This window comes from Dipodomys merriami, unplaced genomic scaffold (genome assembly GCF_024711535.1).
Source record: "Dipodomys merriami isolate MVZ:Mamm:240054 unplaced genomic scaffold, mDipMer1.0.p SCAF_19, whole genome shotgun sequence".
NCBI lineage: Eukaryota > Metazoa > Chordata > Mammalia > Rodentia > Heteromyidae > Dipodomys > Dipodomys merriami.
The window spans coordinates 8,061,924-8,087,753 of NW_027203270.1; the positions used below are offsets into that span (position 1 = coordinate 8,061,924).

The 25,830-nt window shown below is 44.6% G+C and overlaps 2 protein-coding genes across 2 annotated transcripts; both read left to right on the top strand.

The window, feature by feature from the left end:
- Window positions 1–7,519: 7,519 nt before the first annotated feature.
- Window positions 7,520–10,240, top strand: LOC138830365 (C-C motif chemokine 14-like). Its single transcript, XM_070026739.1, has 3 exons — window positions 7,520–7,679; window positions 9,347–9,461; window positions 10,014–10,240. Exons 1-3 carry the CDS (start codon window positions 7,595–7,597, stop codon window positions 10,099–10,101), a joined length of 288 nt encoding a protein of 95 aa, XP_069882840.1. The 5' UTR covers window positions 7,520–7,594; the 3' UTR covers window positions 10,102–10,240.
- A 2,584-nt stretch (window positions 10,241–12,824) lies between these two features.
- Ccl16 (C-C motif chemokine ligand 16) lies at window positions 12,825–16,215 on the top strand. The gene is made up of 3 exons (XM_070026887.1): window positions 12,825–12,900; window positions 15,655–15,775; window positions 16,074–16,215. The coding sequence occupies exons 1-3, from the start codon at window positions 12,825–12,827 to the stop codon at window positions 16,213–16,215; spliced, it is 339 nt and encodes a 112-aa protein (XP_069882988.1).
- The last annotated feature ends 9,615 nt before the right edge of the window (window positions 16,216–25,830 follow it).

Genomic DNA, 25,830 nt, shown 5'->3' on the forward strand with positions numbered 1-25,830 from the left:
CTAATCCTATTAATATGGGTTTCCTCTCTTCTTTTTTTTAATTAATCTAGCCAATGGACCATCAATTTTGTTTATTTTTTCAAAGAACCAGCTTTTTGTTTGGTTTATTTTGGTTATGGTTTTCTGATTTTCTAATTGGTTAATCTCTGCTTTTAATTTGGTTATCTGGCTTCTTCTAGTAGCTTTAGGTCCCATTTTTTCCTGTTTTTCTAGCTGTTTTAATTGCAACATGAGATTATTTACTTGGTCTGTCTCCCTTCTCTTGATGTGGGCACTGAGGGCAATAAATTTGCCCCTCAGGACTGCTTTTGCTGTGTCCCACAAGTTTCTTTGTGAGGTGTTTTCATTTTCATTGAATTGTAGGAAATGCTTTATTTCTTCTCTGATCTCTTCTGTTATCCAGGCATTGTTAAGGAGTGTGCTGTTCAATTTCCATGTATTGGAGAAATTTCTGCGGTATGCTTTGTTATTGAGAGCTAGCTTGATTCCACTGTGGTCAGATAGGATACAGGGGATTATGTCGATCCCTTTGTATTTGCTTAAGTTCCTTGCATGAACTATGATATGGTCTATTTTGGAGAAAGTTCCGTGAGCTGCTGAGAAGAATGTGTACTGTGTTGTTTTAGGGTAAAATACTCGGTAGATGTCAGTTAATTCCGCTTGAAGTATGGCCTCTCTTAATTCGGTAGCTTCTTTGCCAATCCTCTGGTTGGTAGACCTGTCCTTTGGTGAGAGTGGTGTGTTAAAGTCTCCTAGTATTATCGTATTGGGATCTATTTTATTCTGTAAGTTTGAGAGCATTTGTTTGACATATCTGGGTGCACCAATATTTGGGGCATATAAGTTGATGATGGTTATATCCTCCTCTTGGATTGTTCCCTTTATTAATATGTAGTGTCCGTCCTTGTCTTTCTGTACTGATTTTAATGAAAAGTTTATTTTGTCAGATATCAGGATAGCTACACCTGCTTTCTTACTGGGGGCGTTTGATTGGTAGATCCTTTTCCACCCCTTCACTCTGAGTTTGTTTGTATGTTTGGCTGAGAGGTGGGTCTCCTGAAGGCAACAGATGGATGGGTCTTGTTTTCTTATCCAGTCCTCAGTTCATTTTCTTTTAATTGGCGAATTCAGCCCATTTATATTAAGAGAAAGTATAGAGAGATGCATTGTTGTCCCTGCCATTCTGTTTTCCTAAGTTTTTCTTTTTTCCTTTCCTCCTGTGCTTGCTCAGTTAGACTTTGAGTAACGCCTGTTTGGGGCAGGCCCCAGTTCCTGGCTGCTTTCTTCAGGTTGTGTCCCCCCTCTTAGAATTCTTTGTAATGCTGGCTTAATGTTTATGTATTCATTTAGTTTTTCTTTGCTATTAAAAGTTTTCAGTTCTCCATCAAATGTGAATGCTAGCTTTGCCGGGTAGATCAGTCTGGGTTGGCAGTTATTGGCTCTCAGGGCTCGTATGGTGCTTTCCCAGGCTTTTCTTGCATTCATTGTTTGTGTGGAGAGATCTGCAGTAATTCTTATTTTTTTCCCATTGTAGTATAGCTCCTTCTTCATTTTTGCTGCATGCAGGATTGTTTCCTTATTATTCAGATCTATCATTTTTACTATAATGTGTCTAGAAGTGTTTCTCCTGGGGTCTTGCTTGTTGGGTGTTCGATAAGCTTTTGTGATGTAGTTAAGATGGTCGTTTTTGAGGTGGGGAAAATTTTCATTGATTATCTTGTTAAATAGGTGTTGCATTCCCTTGCTCTGGAATTCCTCACCTTCGTCCACTCCAATTATGCGAAGGTTAAATTTTTTAGCATTATCTGCTTGCTCTTGAATATCCCTTTGGTTTAATTTGAGTGTTTTTTCCATATCTGTCACTTTTTGGTCCAGTTGGTGTATTCTGTCTTCTGTATCTGACACCCTACCTTCCATTTCATTCACTCTGTTGACAGTGGCTTCTATTGTGGTTTGCATGGAGGAAATGGATCCCTTTATGGATTCAATGTTGGTTCTCAGAGTACTGATCTCACCTCTCAATGAGGTATGCATTACCTCTAATTTGGCATTTATCTCACTTCTTACTGAGGTTTGTGCAGCTTCTATTTTTGCATGCATCTCTTGTTTGATACCCTGTATCTCTTTGGATAGTTCATCCTTGTGCTCTTTCAATTTCTGATCAATTTCTCGCTTTATTTCTTGAGTCATTGCCTCCAGCAACCCTTGGAAGTAGCCTTTGTCTTCCATTCCTGCTTTGCTCCCACTGGGGCTCTCCTCTGTGTGGCTGCTGGCTTTTGAGGTGGGCTTGCTGTCCTGGGTGGTAGTAAACCTTGTGATTTTTCTCTGTGATTTTCGCATGGAGGTTCAGGAGACTGCTCTTCAATTTTGTTTTGGTGTGTCTGTCTTTGCTTGGTTGCTGATTCTGTATTGGTAGAGAGAGTCTGTGCCTGATCTGGGTTCTGTTGGGAGCCTATTTCCAGCTGCTATTCTGACTTAGGATTCTCAGCTCTCTGCTGTAGATTGCTGGCAGTTCCCGCTTTTGGAAGGGTTGAGCAGCCTAGACTGCTTGTGTTTGCTCCTACGGGTGCTCTTGTGAAGAACAGATGCTCTGGATGCACTCTCCCAAATGCTGGAGTCTGCTATGAGCTCCTGATGTGTTTTTGTTTATTTGTTTTGGGCTGGTTGTGGGCTTGAACTCTAGGTTTGGGTGCTGTCCCTCAGCTTTTCAGCTCAAGGCTGGCACCCTACCGTTTGAGCCACAGCACCACTTCTGACCCTTTTTGCTTTTGTGATGCTGAGGAATCAGATCCAGGGCCTCATACATCCAAGACTATCACTCTATTGCTGAGCCGCCTTAACAGTCTGAGCTCCTGCTTACTATCAGGTGCTGGCAGCCTGTGTTGCCCAATTCTCAGTCTAGGGTATATGGGTGGAGTTTTGGTGGGGTTTGGGCTTCTCTTGTCCTGGGCCTCCAGGTCTTTTGTTGTCACAGGCGTGCTTCCCGGGGGAGTGTTGTTTCCTGGTTTTCTCCCCTCTGTTGAGGCGTATGCTCAGCTTTTTACTTCAATTGGGAGGAGTTGGTTGTATTGTTCAGGCGCCGGATCCCCGGGCCTGGTTCCGGCCCCAGCCTGGAGCGCGCTTGTTAGGCCTGTGCTGATGTGTATACCACCTAGGTTATGCAGCCTGGAGCGCACTCGTTAGGCCTGTGCTGATGTGTATACCACCTAGGTTATACAGCCTGGGGGACACAGTTCGAATTTCTTCTACTGTTGGTAGTCTTGACCCAGGGGCGCTGTTCCTGGCTTGGGCATTTAAGCTCCCTTCCAGGGGTGCTCTTGCTCTAGCCTGGCCAGCTGAGTGTGCTCCACGGGCTGGTGGAGCTCTCAAACAGTTCCCAGTTTTAGTGGGTCCTGTGGTCCGGGTGCTGGGGTAGGGAGTCTAGGTCAGGGTCTGGGGATTCCCTCCAGCTCTGGTCTCCCTTGAGGGATACACTTCCCCTGTGGGGTACTCACCCTGGAGCTGGTTGTTTCTGTGTGGTGTAGGTCATCAGTTGTTGTTGCAATCCGGGCTGGGTTGGGCGGTGGTGGCTCTGTGTGATTCTTTTCTGTCTCTGCCTCTGTCGAAGCTGTCGGGTCAAGAGTGTCCACGCTCAGGCAGCTTCTTCTCGGTACCTCTGGGGCCCGAGTGACCCCGCCGGGTCGTTGCGATCGTGATCGGGCGGGCGAGTGGTTTGCAGACAGGACCCTTTGTCGCACTGCTGGCGCCGAGCGGCTTTGGCGGGATGGAACCTCTCTGCTCGGGTGGAGAGTGCCGGATCGTTGCGATCGCGATCAGGCGGGCCGGGTGGTCTGCTGGCAGGTCCTTTTGTCACTCTGCTGATGCCGAGCGGCTTTGGCGGGATGGAGCCTCTCTGCTCGGGTGGAGAGTGAGGGGTGGGGGTGGGATCCTCGTGGAGACTCCCGGCTGGTAGGTTTCTCTGTTCCTGGCGATCTGCTGTTCTGCAAACCAGTACCTGATGTTCTGAAAGCGGCCCCCTGTGTCTCTGCTGTGTCTCTGGGGCTCCCCCAGCCCCCGCCGGGGCCAGCTGGCCGGCGGCTTGGCGCGCTGCCGCGCGGCCAGTAAAGGTTGGGGGAGGGGTCTTCGCTTTTCTCTGTTTTGAATTCTTCTTTTTCTTTCTTTTTTTGTTATTCTCCGCCTCTGGTTTTTCTCTGAGTGTTCGTCTTTTTGTTGTTGTAGGTCTCTTGGGGAGATTAAGCGTAGGAACTCGAACTCTCTTTTTGGTTGGAGAGAGCTGTGGCGTTTCCCTACTGCCCCGTCGCCATCTTGGTCCCCCCTCTTAGAGGCCCTGAATTTAAAAAAAAAATTTCAATGCAGTTGGGCATCGGAGGTTCACAACAGTGCCTTGGTTACTAGATGGCTCTTCTAACTATTTGTGAGGCTTAAATTGACCATAATTCAGGCCAGCTTAGGCAGAAAACTTCCCAAGACCCCTTCTGAATAGAGATCTGGATTCAGTGATATGTGCCTGTATGCTAGCTGTGACCCTACCTCAAAATAACCAGCAAAACGTAGGAGTGGGAGTATGGCTCAACATAATATTTCCTTCCTAACAAGCTTGAGGACCTGAGTTCAAACCCCAGTGTAGCCAAAAAAAAAAGAGACCAAAAATAAGAATAAGGTATGCATATAGGTACAAGAATCATATCTAATTCATCACTAAGACTCCAAATAATAGTGCAATACTGGAGTGAAACCAGGAGGCTATTTGTTTTGGAGGCAATCAGTCTGAGACTCAATCCTCCCTGCATCCCAGTTGGATTTCCCAAGACCTGGAGATATCAATTGTTGCAGCTTAGTAGTTCAAAATCTGTATTATCAATAAGGACTGTGAACCATTAGCATACAAGGGAACCACCAGGGCGGCTCATTAAGACACAGACTGCTCAAAGCCTACTCATACTGGTTCTGTAAGAGCAGGAAAAGGCCAAAGAATCAGCATACGATTTTGTGGCAAAGAAGTGAAATGGTCACTACCCCGGATCCCTTTTCTTTCTGATCACCAATGACACATATTCTCCATCCTTTTGTCATAAGGTTGGAACCAGGTAACTCTGATGTTGCCATGGAATGTGACAGAAACTATATACCATTTCCAGAACTGGTCCATAAAAATCTCCTAGTCCTCCTCCATCTCTCTTCCCTTTCATAGCATGCTTGGTGGCCTTGTGACCAAAGTGGTGGCATCACAAGGTAGAAGCAACCCTGGTTTCTGAATGAGCACAGGGAGAGCTCTTCCAGAACACACTCCCCTCCTATAACTGGCCTGCCTTGGACTGTGAACCTTCCTCTAATCTTCTGGGTTGTTTAGCATAGAAGTACTGCAGAAGTAGGAACTCAATAATTACTGGGAAAAATAAAGAGATTTCCTGTAAGGCAACAAGCCAAATTTTAGCAGATTGACCAATCCACATGAAAACTTAGCATTAGCTCTTCCCTTCTCAGATTCCTCCCAGAAACTACTTGTTTTCTGAGATTATTCCGAATGATGACTCCTACCATTTTGTTTGGGGAGTTTTGATAGTGTCATTATGGAAATTTCTAATTAATGACTATCTACCTATCTAACTATGAGAATTCACCTGAAAAATATGGCTCAGATTATTTATACATTCTTCTTTTAAAACATGTATTTAGGGCTGAAAGTGTAGCATAATAGTAGAACACTTACTGAGCATGCACAAGACTCTAGTACTAAAAAAAAAAATAATAAAGAAAAATAGGCTTAGTGCCAGTGGCGCCTGCCCATAATCCTAGCTAGTACACAGGAGGTAAAATTTGAGAATTGCTCTTCAAAGCTAGCCTGGGCAGAAAAGTCCACGAGACTCTGATCTCCAACTAACCACTAAAAAATCCAGAAGTAGAACTGTGGTTCAAGTGGCAGGGTGCCAACCTTGAGCCAAGCTCTGAGTTCATGTCCTAAAATCTCAGAACCTATACCTGCACACACACACACACACACACACACACACACACACACACACACACACACACACACAGAGAGAGAGAGAGAGAAGAAAAACACATGTAATTATAAATTATCTCCTAAATACTAGGCTCTGTGTCAATGGGCAAAGATAAATAATAGGCATTGCTTGTTCTGATGATTCCAGGTGAGTAGAAATTAAACACGCCTAACTACAACAGCAAAGAGAAAGGAAGAAGTGTCTCCAAGAATAGCATATGAAGACCACTAGACTGAGTCCCCCAAGGTGGAATCTGTCCTTCAGTCAAACCATTGTGTGGACATGAACACATGGCTGCCCTTGTCTGGGCCCCAGCTTCCATCCAGGAAGTGGCCAGCTGAGAGCGACTGGAGGTTTTCAAGTACACAGCATGCAAGCTGTGATAGACAAACTCCATCCATCACTGTGCATTCACCCCATGGACAGAGCTTCAGAATGGTCTCTGGCACAGGACCCCAGTTCATCACTGGTTAATGACATCTGTCATTATCCTTGAACTAGGTATTCCCACCAAGCTTCTCTCCAGCAAAGGCAGAAAGCCAAAGGCACCAACTTCCCAAGCTCAGAAAGGGCTCAAACTAAAGCCAGCCAAGACATTTTTAGAGAGCTTAGTTGGGGCTCCCATGAGTCTTTAAAGCACATAGTTTAATTTATCAACTTTCAAAGCATGGACTTTGTTTCAGAGCTTGATTTCTCCTTTTGCTTTTTTTTTATTTTTATATTTGCCCTTCCTGGGGCTTGAACTCAGGGCCTGGGTACTGTCCCTGAGCTTCTCTGTGCTCAAAGCTAGTGCTCTACCACTTGAGCCACAGGGCCACTTCCGGTTTTTTCTGCTCATATGGTACTGAGGAATTGAACCCAGGGCTTCATGCATTCTAGGCAAGCACTCTACCACTGAGACCCCTTCCCAGCCCTCCAACTGCTTTTATAAAGATTAAAGCATTTGGGACAGTGGTTAGTGCCAGTGGCAACCATTGCATAAATGAGTTGTCCCGTGCAAGTCAGCACCTCTTCACCACAGGGTATGTGGCAAGGGGCTGGAGATAAGGCTGCTTCTGTGTGTAAGTGAGGACTTCCTAGTTCTGACTAATGAGGCCTGACTTAGGGGACTCTAGACTTCATCTCACTACCCTCAAAATGCCCTCTATTCTCCCAGTGAACCTCTGGTCTTCTGATGAACAAAACCCCAATTACAAGGTGTCATGTGCCATGTTCTGAGATTTAAAACTGGAATTGGACACAGAGCACATCCCAGCCTTGAGATCTTGGGCTAAGTGTGAGATGGTGCCCCAGGCCCTAAACAAGTGGTTGACACCTAAGGAAGGGCTTCCACTGGAAGACCATTCCCACAAGGGGCAGCTCCCTCCCTTCAATCTTGGCTCCCCGTGGGTCCTTCATACCACCGGAAACAAATGCACAGGACACAAAATTGCTAAGCCATCTCCACTTTTCTACTTCCTTTCAAAATCTTAGTTCCTTATTTATAAAAAATATTTTGCCAGCAAGACCATTTCTCAATAATTGCACATTCCAGAAGCTTCAGTAGTCCCCACAGGCCAGTTCTCTTCCTGAAGCTCTCCTCCTGAAGGATGAAGGTCTTGATGGCTACTGTCTCTTTCCTCCTCCTCCTCCTCATCTCCACCACCCCAGGGTTCAAGGCTCGAGTCTATTCACGTGAGTATAACACTATGTCTTCTTTCCCTATGGGTAAATAAGCAGAAATAAAGTAGCTGGGAGGCGAAGTCAGAGGACCTCAAGAAGGGGATCTGAGTCTTTCTTCAACTGTTTCATCCCATTCCCTCTAGGGCTTGAGCCCCGCCTCCTAAGACCATAGAATGATGCCTGTGCATTCTCTCAGTCCCTCTCTTTTTTCCATCAAGTAGAGGTAGCTCACTCAGCAGAGAGATATTATCCCCAGGGAGACTGCAGAGCAGTGTCTGGAAGCCCTGAAGGCCATTTTATCTACTGGCCTCCTGAGATCTGAGCTCAACCTTTCTCCAGCCTCACCTATGCCCTACAAGTACAGCAGTGCTGAGGAAGGGCTGGGTGTGGGGGTCCTACTCAGACCACTTTCCAGTTAATTGCATAAAACGAGACAACCAGAACTGGTCTTCACTCTTCCATTTCATCCCATTTCCTTTTTAGAAACTAGGAGGAACACACAAGATTGTTGAAACAACGCTTGTCTAATGTACATGGGAATCTATTGACAGTCGGATCTGAGAAGTCACCTGTCAGTTCAGAGGGCTAAGGTGGGAGAATCAGAGCCCTGAGCAGATCTTAGGGTTCAGGGGATCCCTTTTTCCAAGGCTTGGATAGTGAGATGCTCCTTGGGGTGATACTGGATAAAGAGAATGGATCTTTTCTCCCCACCAACCTCTCCCTTGCCAGCAACCAGCCATTCCCAGTGGCCTGGAGGACACTGCGATGCACACTTTCACTCTGTCCAGCATGGTGTGTAATGTACACATACCTGACTTTCCCACACAGCCGCAGTTCATGCTGGTTTGCACAAAACCCTTATCTGCAGCCCCTTTCCCTCTTCCTCTATCATCTAAACTTCTGACAACTTCATTGTCATTCTCTTGCTTCTCTTTTAAGAGCTATAAAATTTTATAACCAGAAATGAGCTAACCTAGTTTTAATTTTTTTCCATAGAAACCAATATGTAACACAGGAAAAGTCCCTAATATGTTATTCTCAAAAACAACAGTACTCCTCTCAGAGTAGCCCTAGGAAGCTCAGTGTGAACCCTACCATCACTACCAACCCTGTCCAAATGCTTCATTTCCATAGAGGAAACTGAGAGGGAAAGAAAGGAAAATGGTCACAGTAGGAAGAAAACAAGTGCTCCGTTGGATTCAAACTTGGGTATCCTAACTTCTTGGCCATTGTCCTTAGGGCTAATTGGGGATACTTCTCATTCTGCAGGCCCTGAATTTGATGGGGACAGAATGAGAGACTGGGAGGGGCTAGATCTGCATCCCCACGTTACTGTCTATCTCCATTCGTATGTCTTCCAAATATTCCTATGAGGGCTGGTTGACCATCAGCAAGTCACTAGCCTGCTCTGAGTTGGTTCCTGGGAAAGTGTGGGCGAACTGGGAAGCTGTGCGTTTGTTGTGCTTCAAGCCTAGGGTTGAAAGTCACCAACTGATCTTTCTAGGAGGAATGAAAGGAAGACAGGTGTCTGCTGTTGAAGGAGGAGGAAAAGGAGCCCAAACAGTATGGTGGAGAGGGAGAAGATGAGCGAGGTCCTCTGAAGCGCTCTTTCCAAGTTAACAAAGGACAATGTTGTGTTATTCAGGAACCTATTTCACTGACCTGTGCTTTCTCCTCAGGAGGGCCTTACCACCCGGCTGAGTGCTGCTTCACCTACATCACACGTGCCATCTCACGTGAGCGCATTACTAGTTACTATGAGACCAGCAGCGAGTGCTCTAAGCCGGGAGTCATGTAGGTATCTGCCCCTTCCCCATACACAATCAAGCGGGGAGGGAAGAATCAGGATCTCTAGGAGAGGCAGCCCAGGGGCAATATAGGGACTCTTGGCTGAAGCCTGTGGAGTTACCTGAGAGATATTCGCAGATGAAGAGGCATTGAGGGGGGAAAAGAGGACACAAGTTCTGGTGGTGTGGACTCATACCTATAATCCTAGCTACTCAGGAGGTTGAGATCTGAGGATCACAGTTCAAAGCCCTCTTATCTCTAGTCATAAAAAGCTAGAAGTAGCATTGTAGCTCAAATAGTAGAACTCTAGCCTTGAGCAAAAGAAGCTCAGGGACAATTGCCAGGCCCCAAGTTCAAGCACTGGGATAGGCACAACATAAAAGAGAGAACAGGGGCATAAGGACACTTCCTACCCCGACTGGCTGAAGAACCTGTCCCCAAGGGAAGCCTGATCCTAAACTGCCTCTGATAAGAGAAGGGGGCAAGGAATGTAAGGGGGGGCTTTCTTTCTGGCTGCTGGACCCCTTGGTTTGTAATCCTTTCTGGTTCACTCCCTAGCTTCATCACCAAAAAGAATCACTCCATCTGTGCCAACCCCAAAGATGAATGGGTCCAGGACCTCATCATGGACCTAGAGGAGAACTGAGTGGTCCAAAAGCATGACAGAAGGTCACAGCTCAGCAACCTAAACAGAAAAAGCCAAGTGCCTCCTCTGGGCCCAACCCTCAGCCACAGGAAGCCCCTAGGGATTTCTTGGTCTTCAATTAAAAACTATTCATGCCTTTCCCTGTCTTTTTTTTCTCATTCTTTTTTTTTTCTGAATTTACCCATTGGAAGTAGACAGGACATACCAGGGAGCCCAGCCTGGGTATGTCAACGCCCAGTCTCACTCTGAAGAAGCTTTGTCAAGGTCTGGTGCACAGGTCAGGGTGGTGATAGGGTAATGGAAAGCTAAACAGAGAATGAGCAATAAATCACTAATGGCACACCATTTGCTCAGTGCCTCCCTAGCCCAATCACTGCCAGGCAGTCTATTTGCATTCTCCTGTATAAGCTTCACCACATTGTAATAGCTAAGATTTACCACCTGATTTTCCAGATAGATCTTCATAAAAGTCTCTCCTTAGCAGTTAGACTCTAGAGTTGGGTGTGTATGTGTGTGTGCGTGTGTGCATGCATGCACATGTGTGCATACATGTGACTTCCAAGGCCTATCTTCACTGCAATCTGGGATAGAAATTATTTGTGGACATATTTATGTAAGCATTCGCCCCTCCAATTACATACGTCAGGTTTTTCTATATGATTTTACTTAGTTTTGTGTCTCTCACTAGATCTAGTATCTGGCCCATGCCAGCTACTCAAGAAATAGAAGACAGAAAGGGAAGGAGGGAAGGAGGAAGGGAGAAGAGAGAAGGGAAAGTAATAAGACAGAAAGAGGAGGTCTGTGCTCTAAGAACTGGCTTTCAAATTTATCTTCAGGGCTCAAAAAGGAGTTCCATTTTCCTGGAGAAAGAGCATGCTCAGTGTAGGAACCAGACCACCCTGCCCTGCCCTCTGGTCTTTCACAGACAAGGGTTTGCAGGTCTAGGCAAGGGCCAAGATAGGGCATATATGCTAAGGGTACAACCGGGTTTCCTCAACCCTCTGATGTACATAGGTCAAGAAAGAAGCCCACACCTGCAACCCCCCTACTCTAAAAGCCACAGCTTTACCACCACTAGCTGTACCAAACCCATCAGAATGGACTGTATTACATGTTTTATCCATTTATGAGTAGTCACATCAAGTAGCAAGCTCCCTAAGAATCTACATGTGACCTGTTCTGCCCCTGCTTCTCACAAGTCTCAACTCCAAAGTCCTCAGTCCAGACACAGCAAAACCCCCTGTATCTTCTGTGTCTTCTCTGAACACTGCCTTCAGCCTGGACCTGGAACCAGAGGCAATAGAAAGGGAGAAGATGTTGTGGAGCAGAAGTGGCTAGAACCCAAGGCCATGTGAAGAGATGGTAAATAGGACCACAATGGCTGGTCATCAGAACACTATGATGGTGCTCTCTCCGCTGGTTATTATTGGGCTCAGTAGAAGGGTTGGATGACCCTGTGCTTAGGGCACCAGGAGGGATGAGTCAACTGCACCTAATAATTTGTCTGAAGTTCAAGGGCCAAAGAACTAAATAAGGAAATTGGCAACACAAGTGCCTCAGCAACATAGGGCATTCAGGGATCAGGCAGGGTTTTGGTTGTTTTTATTGGGGGGGGGGGGTGTTGTTATTTTTGTTTGTTTTTGTGGGTCATGAGGCTTGAACTCGGGGCCCAGGTGCTGTCCCTCAGCTCTTCTGCTCAAGGCAAGCACTCTACCATTTGGGCCACAGTGCCACTTCCGGTTTTCTGTTGGTTTCTTGGAGATAAGAGTCTCAAAGACTTTCCTGCCCAGCCTGGCTTTGAACTGCAACCCTCAGATCTCAGTCTCCTGAGTAGCTAGGATTACAGATGTGAGCCACTGGAGCCAGGCGAGATTTTTGGTTTTTGGTTTTTGGTTTTTTGCCAGTCCTGGAGCTTGAACTCTGGGCTTGGACACTGTCCCTGGGTTCTGTTTTGCTCAAGGCTAGTGCTCTACCACTTGAGCCATAGCGCTACTTCTGGCTTTTTCTGTTATTAGTTGGAGATAAGAGTCTCATGGATTTTCCTGCCTGAGCTGGCTTTGAACCACAATGCTCATATTTCAGCCTCCTGAGTAGAGCTAGAATTATAGGCTTGAGCCACTGGTGCCCAGCTGATCAGGCAGTTTTATCAAAGTATTTTTAGTAGCATAATTCGTGGCAAGAAAGCTCATGTGTGAACTCAACCATGTGTCTTGGACTGGGAATATGGGACAACCTTTCAGATATCACTGTCTTTTCCTCAGGCTGCATTCTCTCTAATGCTGCTTTATGCTTACCTTCCAAAGACCAATCACCAGGGGGCAAACCAGGGACCTTTAATCCTGTCTCCTGCCCATCATGGAGATGGTGGGAGAAATCTGAGAGGCAATGACTTTGGTTCTCAGTACTGCCTATCCATCCACTTCCAACCCATAGGACCCTGCACAAATTATAGCCTCTAAGAAAGGGTGTGCAAAGTGTTTAATAGCATCAGACTGTCACACAGTCCACCACTTATCAACCCACATGAATTCTAATTCCTGCTGAACTCAACCCTGCACCAGCCTCTCTCTCCTCTATGCCAACACATAGGCCTGTAGTTTCCCCTCCTCTACTGGCTCTGGGGTCAGAGTTCAGAATGCTGAGTAGTCTGTGCAACAATATCCAGCAGCAAGGCAGATGCCCTGGCTCAACTCTCCTAGAAGCTGCACTCACCTTCTGAGAGGATGAAGCTCTCTGTGGCTGCTATCTTCCTCCTCCTCCACATCCTCATCACAACTCCTGCTGTTTATGACCAGCGAAGTGAGTCTCCTGGTTCCTATAAGGCAGGGCTGAGAAAAGGGCCAAGCAGCTGGCAGAGAGGTGACCAAGTTTCTACACTAGCCTCCCAGGACTTCTTCCTGCCTTCCTACTCAGCTGTTTTCTTCAATTTCTCCCCTTTGCAAATAGATTTGGTCTGGATCCTTCTGGGGGTAAGCAAGCAGTTCAAGGAAGCTGGGGCAGAATTCCTCACGAGTCCCAAGAGCGGAGAGCAGGAGTGATTGCTTTAGAGGTGTTAAGGAGGGAGCTGAAAATGCAGCAGGAACTGTAGGTAACAATTAGAGGAGGGTGAAGCAAGCTGAAGGGATCCCTGGGGCCAAGCTCACGAATGGGGAGTCTACCTACAGAGTCCTACATTGGCAATGGCTGGCATGGATTGCTGGGGCTATCAGGTATAGTCTACCTGAACCAACACAGTCTTCCAAAATGAAAACCAATGGGATAGCCAAATATGTTGTTTGGAATCTATGTCCCATCTCCACTTCCACCCCCCACCTAAGACTAAAGAAAGTCAGCAGAGAAGAGGAAAGGAGTTGAAAAGTTTGGGAGCTACAGAGAAGGGGGGTTAGGGAACTTTGGAGAACAAAGCCAGTTTGGCCTGTCTCTACCATAATTGATGGGGACCCGATGGCAGAGGAGGTAGACATTCAGCTCTTCAGTGTACTGCCTTAGGCTGCTCCAACGTTTTACTTCTCTCTTTGTCTACCCTAAGCATGTAGTCTGGCCTGCCTCCCCTTGTACAAACACACAGGAGAGCAATGGTTAAGTGCAACCTGTCCACATGTTGTCAAGATGACCCTGGGTTTTGGAAACTTTGCTGAGAAGCAGGGACATGAACATCACTTATAGAGGGACTGCATGCAGCCACTTACAAAGACACTGTGTGTCTGGAAGGTGGAAGAGGCAATCATGCACCTTGGAAAGGTCAAGTATCACAGTGCAGATGGTTCAAGTTTTAAGAAAGATAAAATAAGCCACATGCCACTGGCTTATGCCTATAGTTCTAGCTACTTAGAAGATCAAGATCTGAGAATCATTGGTTCAAAGACAGCCAAGGAAGGAAAGTCCATGTAACTCCTATTTTTAATTAACCACCAAAAAGCTGGAAGTAGAGCTGTGATTCAATTGGTAGAGTGCAAGCCTTGAGTGAAAAAGCTAAGAAACAGAGCCCAGGTTCCTTCCTTCCTTCCTTTCTTCCTTCCTTCCTTCCTTTCTTGCTGTCTGTCTTTTTGTCTCTTTCATGTAGGTACTAGGACTTGAACTCAGTGCCTGGGCTCTGTTCCTGTTCAAGTCCTAGGACTTGAACTCAGTACCTGGGCTCTGTTCCTGTTCAAGTCCTAGTACATACATAAAAGACAGACGGAAAGAAGGAAGGAAGGAAGGAAGTTAGGAAGTTAGGAAGGAAGGAAGGAAGGAAGGAAGGAAGGAAGGAAGGAAGGAAAGAAGGAAGGAAGGAAGGAAGGAAGGAAGGAAGGAAGGAAGGAAGGAAAGAAGGAAGGAAGGAAGAGAGAGGGAAAGATAAAATGACCTGTCCAAAGCATGAATCAACTAGATGGGACTCTCAAGGTGTATCAATCTTTGTCATGGGTCAGGCCTTGTCCTCCACAGGTTTGGGGGTTGGAGGAGGACTCTGGCCTGACATCTGGTGTAGTAGCTCCAACCAGTGAATAATCAGGGACCACAACCAAATCCTACATCCTTCAAGCAGCACAGAGAAGGAGAAGAGCCACTTCTAAGGCAAGAAAAGTGGTCAGCCCCATTTGTTCACAATTACAGCAAGTACCAACTGAGCCGATCTGTGTGCCAGGCTCTGAATTGGATATCTTCTCAACTATTCTCACCATGGTCCTAGGTGCATGTGGAAACAAGCTTAGAGAGATAAAGTTCCCATGGTTCAAACCAGTTACCCAAAATTCTGACTCAAAGCCTAAACTGTACATTTTTCTATTTAACTCCTCTCACTCATGGCTCTGCCTTTTTATCCTCCTCCCCAACCTTAGCCTGTCTCATATATTCTCACCCTCTAGGATGGTTTCCAGGCTTCACCCCAGCTTGGTCAGTGTGTGCCCTGGCCTCCTCTCTCCTTCCACTTTTCCATCTTTTCCCTCTCCTTCCTTCCTACTTTGCATTCCAGCCATCCCAAGCTGCTTAGTGCTCACCAGACACACTGAGCTTCCCTACCTTCAGGCCTTCCTATATTGTGCTTCCACATGTTCCAAATCCTACTGAACCTTTGAGAAACTCAACACCCATCACTTGCTCTGGAACTTCTTCTCAAGCACCAAGGCTGGCTGGTCCCAAAGTACCTTTGCTGGACCACACTGTATTACAGTGCTTAACCTTTCATGTTCTTTTCACCTTGACTGGTCTGTTAACTATTCAAGAAGAGTGTCTGTCTCTTCCTCATGTTTTTACCTCCACAGAGCTTGGCATATAACAGGAGTTCCAAACATATTTGCCCAACCATGTCACTAGTAACCAAAAGAGCCACCTCCCCCTAATCTTTTGCACTGGTTTACATTCAGTTAGGAAGTTAAAGGTGCCATGTGTATATCCCCAAAGGGGCTCATCTTTTATTTTCCTTACTTTCCTCATTATCCACCAAGCTTATACCAATCCCTGCTAATAGGAGATCTTGATATCAAAGGAGCAGAATGCAACTGATGCGAGGTGGAGGTGAGCATCCATGTCTCCCTCTCTGCCTCCCTGGCTTGACTTGCAATGTGATTTTTTCAGGAATGCCTGAGTGGGTGAACACTCCACCCAACTGCTGCATAAAGTATCGAGAGAAAGTACTGCCAAAGAAACTGGTGGCGGGTTATAGAAAGACCCTCAACTGTCACCTGCCTGCAATCATGTAAGCACTTCCCTGAAGCATTTCTGTGAAGATAGGAGGTCCTGGAATACATTCTTACTTTTACTTCTTACATCTATGTGACTCAATAAATGATGCCATGATGAACTTAATGGTCTAGTCTGAGAGAGGAAGGGTCTGAAAAGAGAAAAGATCAGCTCTAGAGACCAGAGAGCTTTGAGGGGATTAAACAGAGGAGCCAAAGAGAAGCTATAATGAACATAGGCCAGGTGAGCTGAAGGGGCATGTGATCCAGACCCTACCCAGCTCCCCAGCCATGACTCTAACTTTATCTTCACAGCCTGGTCACCAAAAAGAACCAAGAAATCTGCACCAACCCCAACAGCAACTGGGTCCAAGAGTGTATCAAGGATCCCAACATACCTTTGATGCCCTCTGAAAACTTGGCCTGGTTTGAAGTAAACAACACAAAGAAAAGCTAGCTCCTGCCCCGAAGCACCTCCTGAAGTTCAATCCCAAGTCTGGGGGAGGGAGGAAGGATAAACCTGTGGGGACATGTGCATAAAGTAGCAGGGTCACAATCAGACAAACAGGCTTATGATCAAAATGAAGTACTTTGGATATTGTCTCAACTCTGAGTAGAAATATCAGTGTGTTTGTTTAATGAATCTAGGTGCATATATGTTAACAACTGTAATCTTTTCTTCATGGATCATTCCCTTTATTAATATGAAGTGGCCTTCTTTGTCCCTTCTGACACTGTTTTCAGCTTGAAGTCGATTTTGTTAGATGTAAGTATGCTTATTCCTGCCTGCTTTCAGGGTCCATTTGCTTAGATCTTCTTCCATTTTTTTCTCCCCTAAGCCTGTTTGTCTTTGACAGTGAGATACATTTCTTCTGGGCAACAAATGGTTGGATCTTGTTTTCTGGTCCAAGTTACCATTCTACATCCTTTGATTGGAGCATTAAGACCATTAACATCCAACATTAATATTAAAGGTATATCGTATTTCCTAGTATTTTATTTTTGTGACACTTGGCTCCTTTCCTCTTCTTGCTTTGCCAATCTTCTCTTCTAGCAGATTTCATTCTTTCCTGTATTTTTGTGTTTTATTTTTCCTTTTCAAAAAAAATCTTTTGCAGTTCTGGTTAAGTAGTCATGAATTCCTTTAGCTTTTGTTTATCATTAAAGGTTTTTATTTCTCCATCATTTCTGAAGGATAGTTTCACTGGATACAGTAGTCTAGTTTGGTAATTGTCTTTCAAGGCTTGAATCCTGTCTTTTTGGGTGGGGGGCAATACCTGGGCATTGTGCATGGCCCTCTGTGAGCTCAAGGCTAGCTAGCACTCTATCACTTGAGCAACAGCGCCACCTCTGGCTTTTTCTGTCTATGTGGACTGAGGAATTGAATCCAGAGCTTCATGCATGCTGTGGGTAGCCAGCCCAGAATCCTGTCTTTTTATGTACTCCTTTTCTTTAGTGTTTATCTTGAGGAATCTGCTGTTTTCCTAATGAGCTTGACATTCGCATTTATAGATTTCAATATTCTTCCATGAGTTAGTGTTTTAATTATAATGTGTGTAGGGGTGTTTCTTGTATTATCTTACTTTTTAGGAGTTCTGTAAACTTCTGTCACATAGCTGTTATTTTTCTTTTTGAGGTTGGAGACACTTTCTGTTATTATTTGTTGAATAGGTTCTCAATGACATTAGTTATTTCTTCCTCTTTCTCATTTATTGCCGTAATCCATAGGTTTAGTTTTTTGATGAAGTTTAAGAAATTTTTAAGTCTTGGTATTATCTAAGTGTTGGTATTGTCTAAGTATTGTGTGTGTGTGTGTGTGTGTGTGTGTGTGTGAGTGTGTGTGTGTGTGTGTGTGTGTGTGTGTGTGTGTGTGTGTGTGTGTGTGTTGGTCCTGGATCTTGAACTCAGGACCTGGGTGCTATCCCTAAGCTTTTTGCTCAAAGCCAGCACTCTACCACTTGAACCACAGCTCCATTTCCAACTCTGGTATTTAATTGAAGATGAGTCTCATAGACTTTCTTACCTAGGCTGTCTTCAAACTGCAATCCTTAGATCTCAGTCTCCTGAGTAGCTAGGATTACAGACTTGAGCCACCAACACCTGGCTCTAAGTACTTTTTAAATGTCCTTGACTGATCTAATTCCTCAGCTATATCTTCAACCCGTTTTTAACTTCTTCTATTAGATAGGCTTTTGATTGAGGTTTTTTTTTGGGGGGGGGGATCCGGTCATAGGGCCTGAACTCTGGGCCTGGGCTCTGTCCTTCAGCTCTTCAGCTCAAGGCGAGCGCTCTACCACTTGAGCCACAGCGCCACTTCTGGCTTTTTTCTTTTTGCTTATGTGGTGCTGAGGAATCGAACCCAGGGCCTCATGCATGCAAGGCAAGTGCTCTACCACTGAGCCACCTTCCCAGCCCCTTGAATGAGTTTTTTATTTGAGTAATTGAGCTCTTTATTTCCAAGATTTCAGTTTGATTTTTTTCAAGATTTTTAGATCTTTAGTTCTTTCATATCCTGCATTGTCTTCTTTATTTCGTTCAGATGTTTATTTGTGTTCTCTTGTTGTTTATTTGAATCATCTTTGAATTCATTCAGGTGTTTAAGCATCCGTTCATTTATTTTGATCAACTATTCTTGTCCTTGTTTGGACTTTGTTTACTTTACTATCTCTTAAATCTTTCATTGTAGCATTATTAGTTTTTAAGGGAAACATGCCTACAGAGATCAGCAAAATAAAAGAAGACACAAATTTCTAGCTTCCATATTAAGCTGTGCATGGCAAAGAAAGGACATTAGATGATGTTAGAGATAAATTCTTGGTCCAAATTTCAAGCCTATAAATAAATTCCAGTGCCAGCTTGAACCCTAACTTTCTGCCTTTTCTCTGCTAGCATGAAAGAAACTTAATCTCAGGGTTTTTTTTCCCCAAATGTTTCTCTCCATTCCCTTAATAATTTTGTCAAGTTTAGGGGCTGGAGAGTTACAAGGACAGACATCTACATCCTTCTCTCAACTCTTCTGTCTCCAGCTCTGCAGCAGGGAGCTGACTCTGATAGAATGTAACACTTCCCCAAAATGCAGCTGTGAGTTCAAAACAAAACTTGGGTAACTAATGTCAGATAATTGGGAAAACAATAAACATAGTGTTCATTTTGAAAATGAGCCGGTGAATTGATCCTGGTAAAATGACTCACAACTGCCCCTCCTGGCCAAGCTGGCAATGCGGGAGCCTGTTTCCCTAGTCAATTCAACTTCAACCATACTCCAGAGCTACCTGACACTCTCCCTCTGTCTGTCCAGGAGTCTCTCTTTTTCTCTCTTTCTCCCTTCCTTCTTCCCTCCCTCTATCTCTCTCTCTTTCAGTATTGGGTTTGAAATCAGGGCCTTGTACATGCTAGGTAGGTGCTCTACCACTTGAGCCATACCTGTATCCCCATCATTCTATTTTCTTTTTTTTTTTTTTTTGTCGGTCATGGGGCTTGAACTCTGGGCCTGGGCACTGTCCTTCAGCTCTTCAGCTCAAGGCGAGCGCTCTACCATTTGAGCTACAGTGCCACTTCCGGTTTTCTGGTGGTTTATTGGAGATAAGTCTCACAGACTTTCCTGCCCGGGGTTGGCTTTGAACCATGATCCTCAGATCTCAGCCTCCTGAGTAGCTAGGATTACAGGCGTGAGCCACCAGTGCCCGGCTTATTTTCTGTCACCATGAATTTGACTACCCTAGGTTCTTCATGTAAGTACAGTATCCTTTTGTGGCTATCTTATTTCATTTAATATAATGTAATGTCTTCGAGGCTCACTGATGTGGTAGCATGTGTATCAGAATGTCATTCTTTTCAGCCTGAACAATATTCTACTGCAGGTCTCTCCCGCACTTTGTTGATTTACCATCCATAGATGGACATATGCAGTCTCCATTTCTTTATATTAGCTAGGGTTAGCACATCGTGGTATCTGTCAGTGGTACCAATAGAACATTAACATGTACAATGACCCTTTGGTCCCCACTATACCCTGACAGTGGCTCAGAGGCAGATGAAGGCTAGAGACTTCCCTTACATTCTTGCTACCCTTACCTCTCCACAGTGGCTATGTGACCTGTTCTAGTTCTTCCCTGAGCAGTAAAGCTCCTGCTACTTGTCCCAGGGATTTCTCTGGAACAAGAGTTGTCACTGCTCAAGATTACCAAAAAATATCAAAACCCTACCTTCAGGAGCTCATACGCGGAGGGTGACAGAATCACTAACCAATAGCTATTTGTGGCCTAGACCTTCACCGGGAGAGGCCAGAATGGATACAGAGACAGGACAGCAGTAGGCCCAAGATTGATGCAGGAGCCAGAACCGCCTCAGAGTGCACACTCAAGGCAGCAGGAATTTCCAAAGTCCTTAGCTAGCACTTGGATCGCTAGGGAACCAGAATTCAAAGCCCTAAAGATCAGAAAAGGGATGTAAACAGGAAGCATGGGGCTATGATTCAGGCAAGTTAGAACTGAAGTGCCATTGTCTATTTATTCTCTGTTTATCACAGGAATTTAAGATTGTAGGGTTAGTCTGATCACCTGACTGTATATATACAAAGTGAAATCCCCACCTAGTACACAGTATGAGGCATGCCAGAAACTCCTAGAGGTTCAGGATAAGGACTATTTGTGGGTGTCATCAATTTTATTTCATTTATTTTATCTTGTGCTGGTACTGGAGTTGGAGCACAGAGCTAGGGCACTATTCCTTAGTATTTTTGCTCAAAGCTAGCACTCCACCACTTGAGCTACAGCTCTACTATAGGCTTTTTGCCAATTAATTGAAAATAGGAGTTTCACAGACTTTCCTGCCTGGGCTGGCTTTGAACCACAATCTTCAGAACTTAGCCTCCCGAGAAGATAGGATTACAGGCATGAGCTACTAATAACTGACAATCAATTGTTTTTAAAGGGAGTAATTCCTAGTCTTTTCAAAGCAGGCAGATGGATGTCAGACTTTAAAACACAGACACAGACACACACAGACACACAGACACACACAGACACACAGACACACACACACACACACACACACACACACACACACACTCTTCTTAACTCCTCTAATACACAGGGAGATTTTCCAGCCCTGTCCATCCTGAAGTGAGGGTGGGCCTCGTTTGCATAAATCTACTCCCAAACACCCTGCATGACCTTCTAGCTCTGGGGCACATGAATGGCCAGGTGGGAGGGCATGGGCTACAAGGGCCTCATTAGTGGATTTCTTTCCACTCTCGTGTTAAAGAAAGCAGTGGCTCTGGGTGAGCCAAGGCCATCCATAGAAAAAAAGGGGAGGAGCTGGGAAGGTGGCTCAGTGGTAGAGTGCTTGCCTTGCATGCATGAAGCCCTCAGTTTGATTCCTCAGCACCACATAAGCAGAAAAAGCCAGAAGTGGAGCTGAGGCTCAAGTGGTAGAGCGCTAATCTACAACTGAAGAGCTGAGGGACAGCATCCAGACCCAGAGTCGAAGCCCCATGACCGATAACAAAAAAAAAAGAAAAAAGGAAAACAAGGGGAACCAGTTGGGACAGAAAGAGAAGTGAAAAAGCAACTCTGGATAACCCAGATTGCAATTTCTGGTCATGTGTTCCCTCTCAGTCCCATGAAGATTTTGATCAGATCACCAGGCTCAGGGCCTGCCTGCTTTAGAAATGTAATAGGCCTTTGCACTGGACTAAGTGAGCACATATTCTTCACCAGGAGCATCCATGTGTGACTTCGCTGTATAAGCAACAACTGAGAACTGCCCACAGCATGAATGAACACTCAACACAGTTGATGCCAAGGATTAAAATCATTAGGTCTAAACACAAACTGGAACATCCAAATTCACATCTCAGGTCTAACACTTGCTGTGAGGCCTTGGGTAACTACTAGCTCCTTCTAAAAAATAGTCTGTTTTCTCATCTATGAAACAGTTATTCCAATACCTACCTACAATGTGGAGAGGGTGAAGAGGTAAAGTGAGGAAGTGCTCCCCAGATAGGAAATGCAGAGGGACAGGTCTTAGGATTCCAGTATCTGACCTTCTTTAGGATGGGGAATGAACATTCCTTCACAGAAAAGAAAATCAGAGCTCAGATAACAGTGACTCATCCAGGAACCACACTACAAGTCTAGAACTGAGGGCCTTATCTTCAACTTGAAAAATGTCTAATCTGTAAAGACTCGGGCTGAATAAATATGGGGAAGACAGCTTTTCTGGTTGAGGAGGAGAAGCCAGAACCTTTGGCTACTTGTCCCAGGACCTAGAACCTGGCCACCATTGAAGTCCCTGCCAATGCCTGCCAAGAAGGCTCTAAAGAAGCAATAAATGAAATCAAAGAGGTGCTTTAAATCTCTCCCAGAGCCTAGATTTTGTTAGCAATAGCTTTCAACTCTCAGAGCCCAGTGTTCTTATCTGTAAATGGAGCTGATTCTTTATTAGGCCATTCCTTGACACAGAGGTGGAAATAAGCCTCACAAGAAAATGGAAAATGGTAGTACTCTTTTCTTTTTTGTCAATCATGGAGTTTGAATTTGAGTCCTGGTCACTGTCCCTGAGCTCTTTTTTGCTGAAGGCTAGTGCTCTGCCAGTTGAGCTACAATACCACTTCTGGTTTTCGGATAGTTAATTGGAAATAAGAGTCTCACAAACTTTCCTGCTCAGGCTGGCTTTGAACTATGATCCTCAGATCTCAGCCTCCTGAGCAGCTAGGATTACGGGCATGAGTCACCAGTGCCTGGCAGCCAGCACCCTTTTGAAGATAGATTGATACATACAACATGATACAACATTGATGGGGCTCCCAAAACATTGAGTAAAACATCTCTGAGACATCTTTGTAAATTAGAAATAATGCAATCATTTGGCACCCCTCATGTGGATAAACCTAGCTACTCAGGAGGATTTCAGTTCAAAACCAGCCTGGGCAGGAAAGTCTGTGAGAGTCTTACTGCCAATTAATTACCAAAAAGCCAGAAGTGGAATTCTGGCACAAGTGGTGGAGCAGTAGTAACCTTGAGCAAGAGACACTTAGGAATAGTACCCAGGCCCTGAGTTCAAGCCAGACACCAAAAAAAAAAATTTTTAAGCCCACATACAAGAAATCAAATTTTATAAAGAAAAATGAAGCAGAGTATATATGATGGTGAAGATTGCAAAAAACAAGGCTGTACTGTTTGAAAAACCTCATTAAAAAAAAGCAATTTTGCTAAGTGGTATTTCACAACAGATAGACAGAATGAGCCTGAGGCGATAGTGACCACAAAAGCCCAGAACCGAGGAAAGGGGAATCAAGAAACAGCATCAAAGGGGAATCCTAAAGTCTTCTATAAACTTAGCTCAAGTTTCTGGTTGACTCCTGGACCACAGAAACTTGCATAAAACGGAAAGCAACAGCTTGTTGCTAAAGCTTAAAGAACTGAACTAAGTCAGCTTGTGATTTGGTTTATATTAACAAACACTTTTCAGACTATTATGATAAAACCTCTCCCCGCCTCCCCTGCTCTGAGTTTGAACTTAGAACTTCATGCTTGCTGGTTAGACAATGTACCACTTGAGCCACATTTCCAGCCAGAATCTCTAGCATAATTTACAACATCCAAGATATAATCCCAAAAATGAATCAACAGGAAACAGTGAGCCTTTACATTTTTCACTAGAAAAGACAAAGGGAAAGTCAGTGAAGTTGAATCCATACCAATAGAAATTATATCATCTGAGAAAGAAAGGGGAAGAAAGATGAAAGAATAATGAACAGAGCCTGGGGACCTGTGAGATAAGTCGAAGAGATGAGCTAGAATGAAAACATATACAAAATGACAGAAAACTGCCCAAATGTGGTAAAAAAATATATATATATGAATTTACAAATTCAAGGCCAAGATATCATGACCTATCCTATACATGACAGGTTCAAAGGCATCCATGCTTAGGTGTATCAAAATGGAACTTCTGGAAATGAAAAAATACAGAGAAAAATTTGAAAGCAGAAGAGAAAACATGACACAACTTGAATAACTGAAGGTTTCTTATCAGAAATCATTTAAATGGTGAGAGATAAATCAGATAAAGTATGTCTGATTGGTCTGTCCTCAATGCTGGATCATGATATGCAGAAATAGGAATTCAAAACCAGTTGTGATGCTGGGCACTGGTAGCTCATGCCTGTAACCGTAGCTACTCAGGTGGTTGAGATCTGTGGATCACAGTTGGGAGCCAGCCCAAGCAGGAAAGTCTATGAGACTCTTCTCTCCAATTAACCACCTGAAAACTGGAAGTGGTGCTGTGGCTCAAAGTGGTAGAGCACTAGCCTTGAGTGGAAAAAGCTCAGAGACAGTGGCCAGGCCCTGAGTGTAAGCCCCATAACAAACAAAAACTAAAACAAAAACAGTTGTGGTGGTATTTTGCTTATAGCCTTCTTTTCAAGTAGTTCCTTCTACTCTGCACTCTCAGTATAAAAGAAGCAAATGCACCAGGGTTGTTTGCAGTTTTGTTTGTTTTCTGTGCTAATCCTAGGGTTTGAATTCAGAGTCTCACATTCTCTCTTAGCTTTTTCACTCAAGACTTGCACTCTATCCCTTGAGCCACAGTTCCACTTCTGGGCTTGCTTTGAACTTGAATCCTCAGATCTAGCTAGGATTATAGGCATGAGCCACCAGCACTGTGCTTATATACCAGTTTTGAGCATCCAAAGTTCAGCTAAACCATCCCAGAGACCCAAGGAGAATTCAAGGAGACTATGAATTAATTATTAAGGCTGAACTGAAGACATCATTCTAAGAGGAGTCTTAAAGACTTCAGTAAGAAAGGGTCAAGAGGACTGGATACATTGGAATTACAATTCTCAAACAGAAAGGAATAGCAAAGGTCTCCAGCCTCCAAAAGATGCATCTCAAAGAGACACAAATATTACTTTGGAGGAAAAAAAAACTGACTCATAGCCTTAGGCAAAGAATGCTCATCAGAATTTGAGGGGCTCTATTGATTTTTTTTTGTACTTTTTTATTGTGAAAATACCGTACAGAGGGGTTACAATTACCTGGGCAAGATAGTGAGTACATTTCTTATCAGCATTGTTGCCTCCTCCGTTGTTTCCCCTTTGCATCACTTCCCATCTCCCCACACACACCCGGTCCCCCTGAGGGGATCTTTTGAATGTAACAATATATTTGACTGTCAACTAACTAGACATCAAGACAATCTCTCCCCAGAGAGAGGACTGAAGACTTTGGGGATCCTAGGGGATTTCCCTAGGGTAGGCCTTTTTCTGTTTCTCCAAGGGTATCCTGTAGAGATCAATAATTTAAGCTAGGTGCTGGTAGCTCACACCTACAATCTAAGATACTCAGGAGGCTGAGATCAAAATGATCATGATTTGAGGCTAGCCAGGGCAAAAAGCTAGTGAGAACCCATCTCAATAAACATAAAGCTGGACATGATGACATATACTTATGATGTAAGTGACATAGAAGACCTAAAATATGGCCATAAAAGAATTCTATGACCTACCTGGTTAAAAAGTAGATCCTAGGGCTGGGAAGGTGGCTCAGTGGTAGAATGCTTGCTTTGCATGCCTGAGGCCCTGGGTTCGATTCCTCAGCACCACATAAGCAAAAAGAAAAAAGCCGGAAGTGGCGCTGTGGCTCAAGTGGTAGAATGCTAGCCTTGAGCTGAAGAGCTGAGGGACAGCACCCAGGCCCAGAATTCAGGCCCCACAACCGACCCAAAAATAAATAAATAAATAATAAAAAGTAGGTCCTAAACCTTCATTTCATAGAGCTTTCTGCTCTGTGTGCAAAGTTCAAAAGAATCTGAACAAATAGGCCTTATTAAGTCCATCCCAAATCATGCTCCATCCTTGTTATTTTTTTGGTGCTGTTCCTGGGACTTGAGCTCAGGGCCTAGGCACTGTTCCTGAATATTTTGCTCAAGGCTAGTGTTCTATCCCTTGAGCCACAGCTCCACTTCTGGCTTTTAGGGGGTTTATTTATAGATAAGAGTCTCACAGCCTTTCTTGTCAAGCTGGCTTCAAATCACTATTCTCAGATCTCAGCCTCCTGTGTAAAGA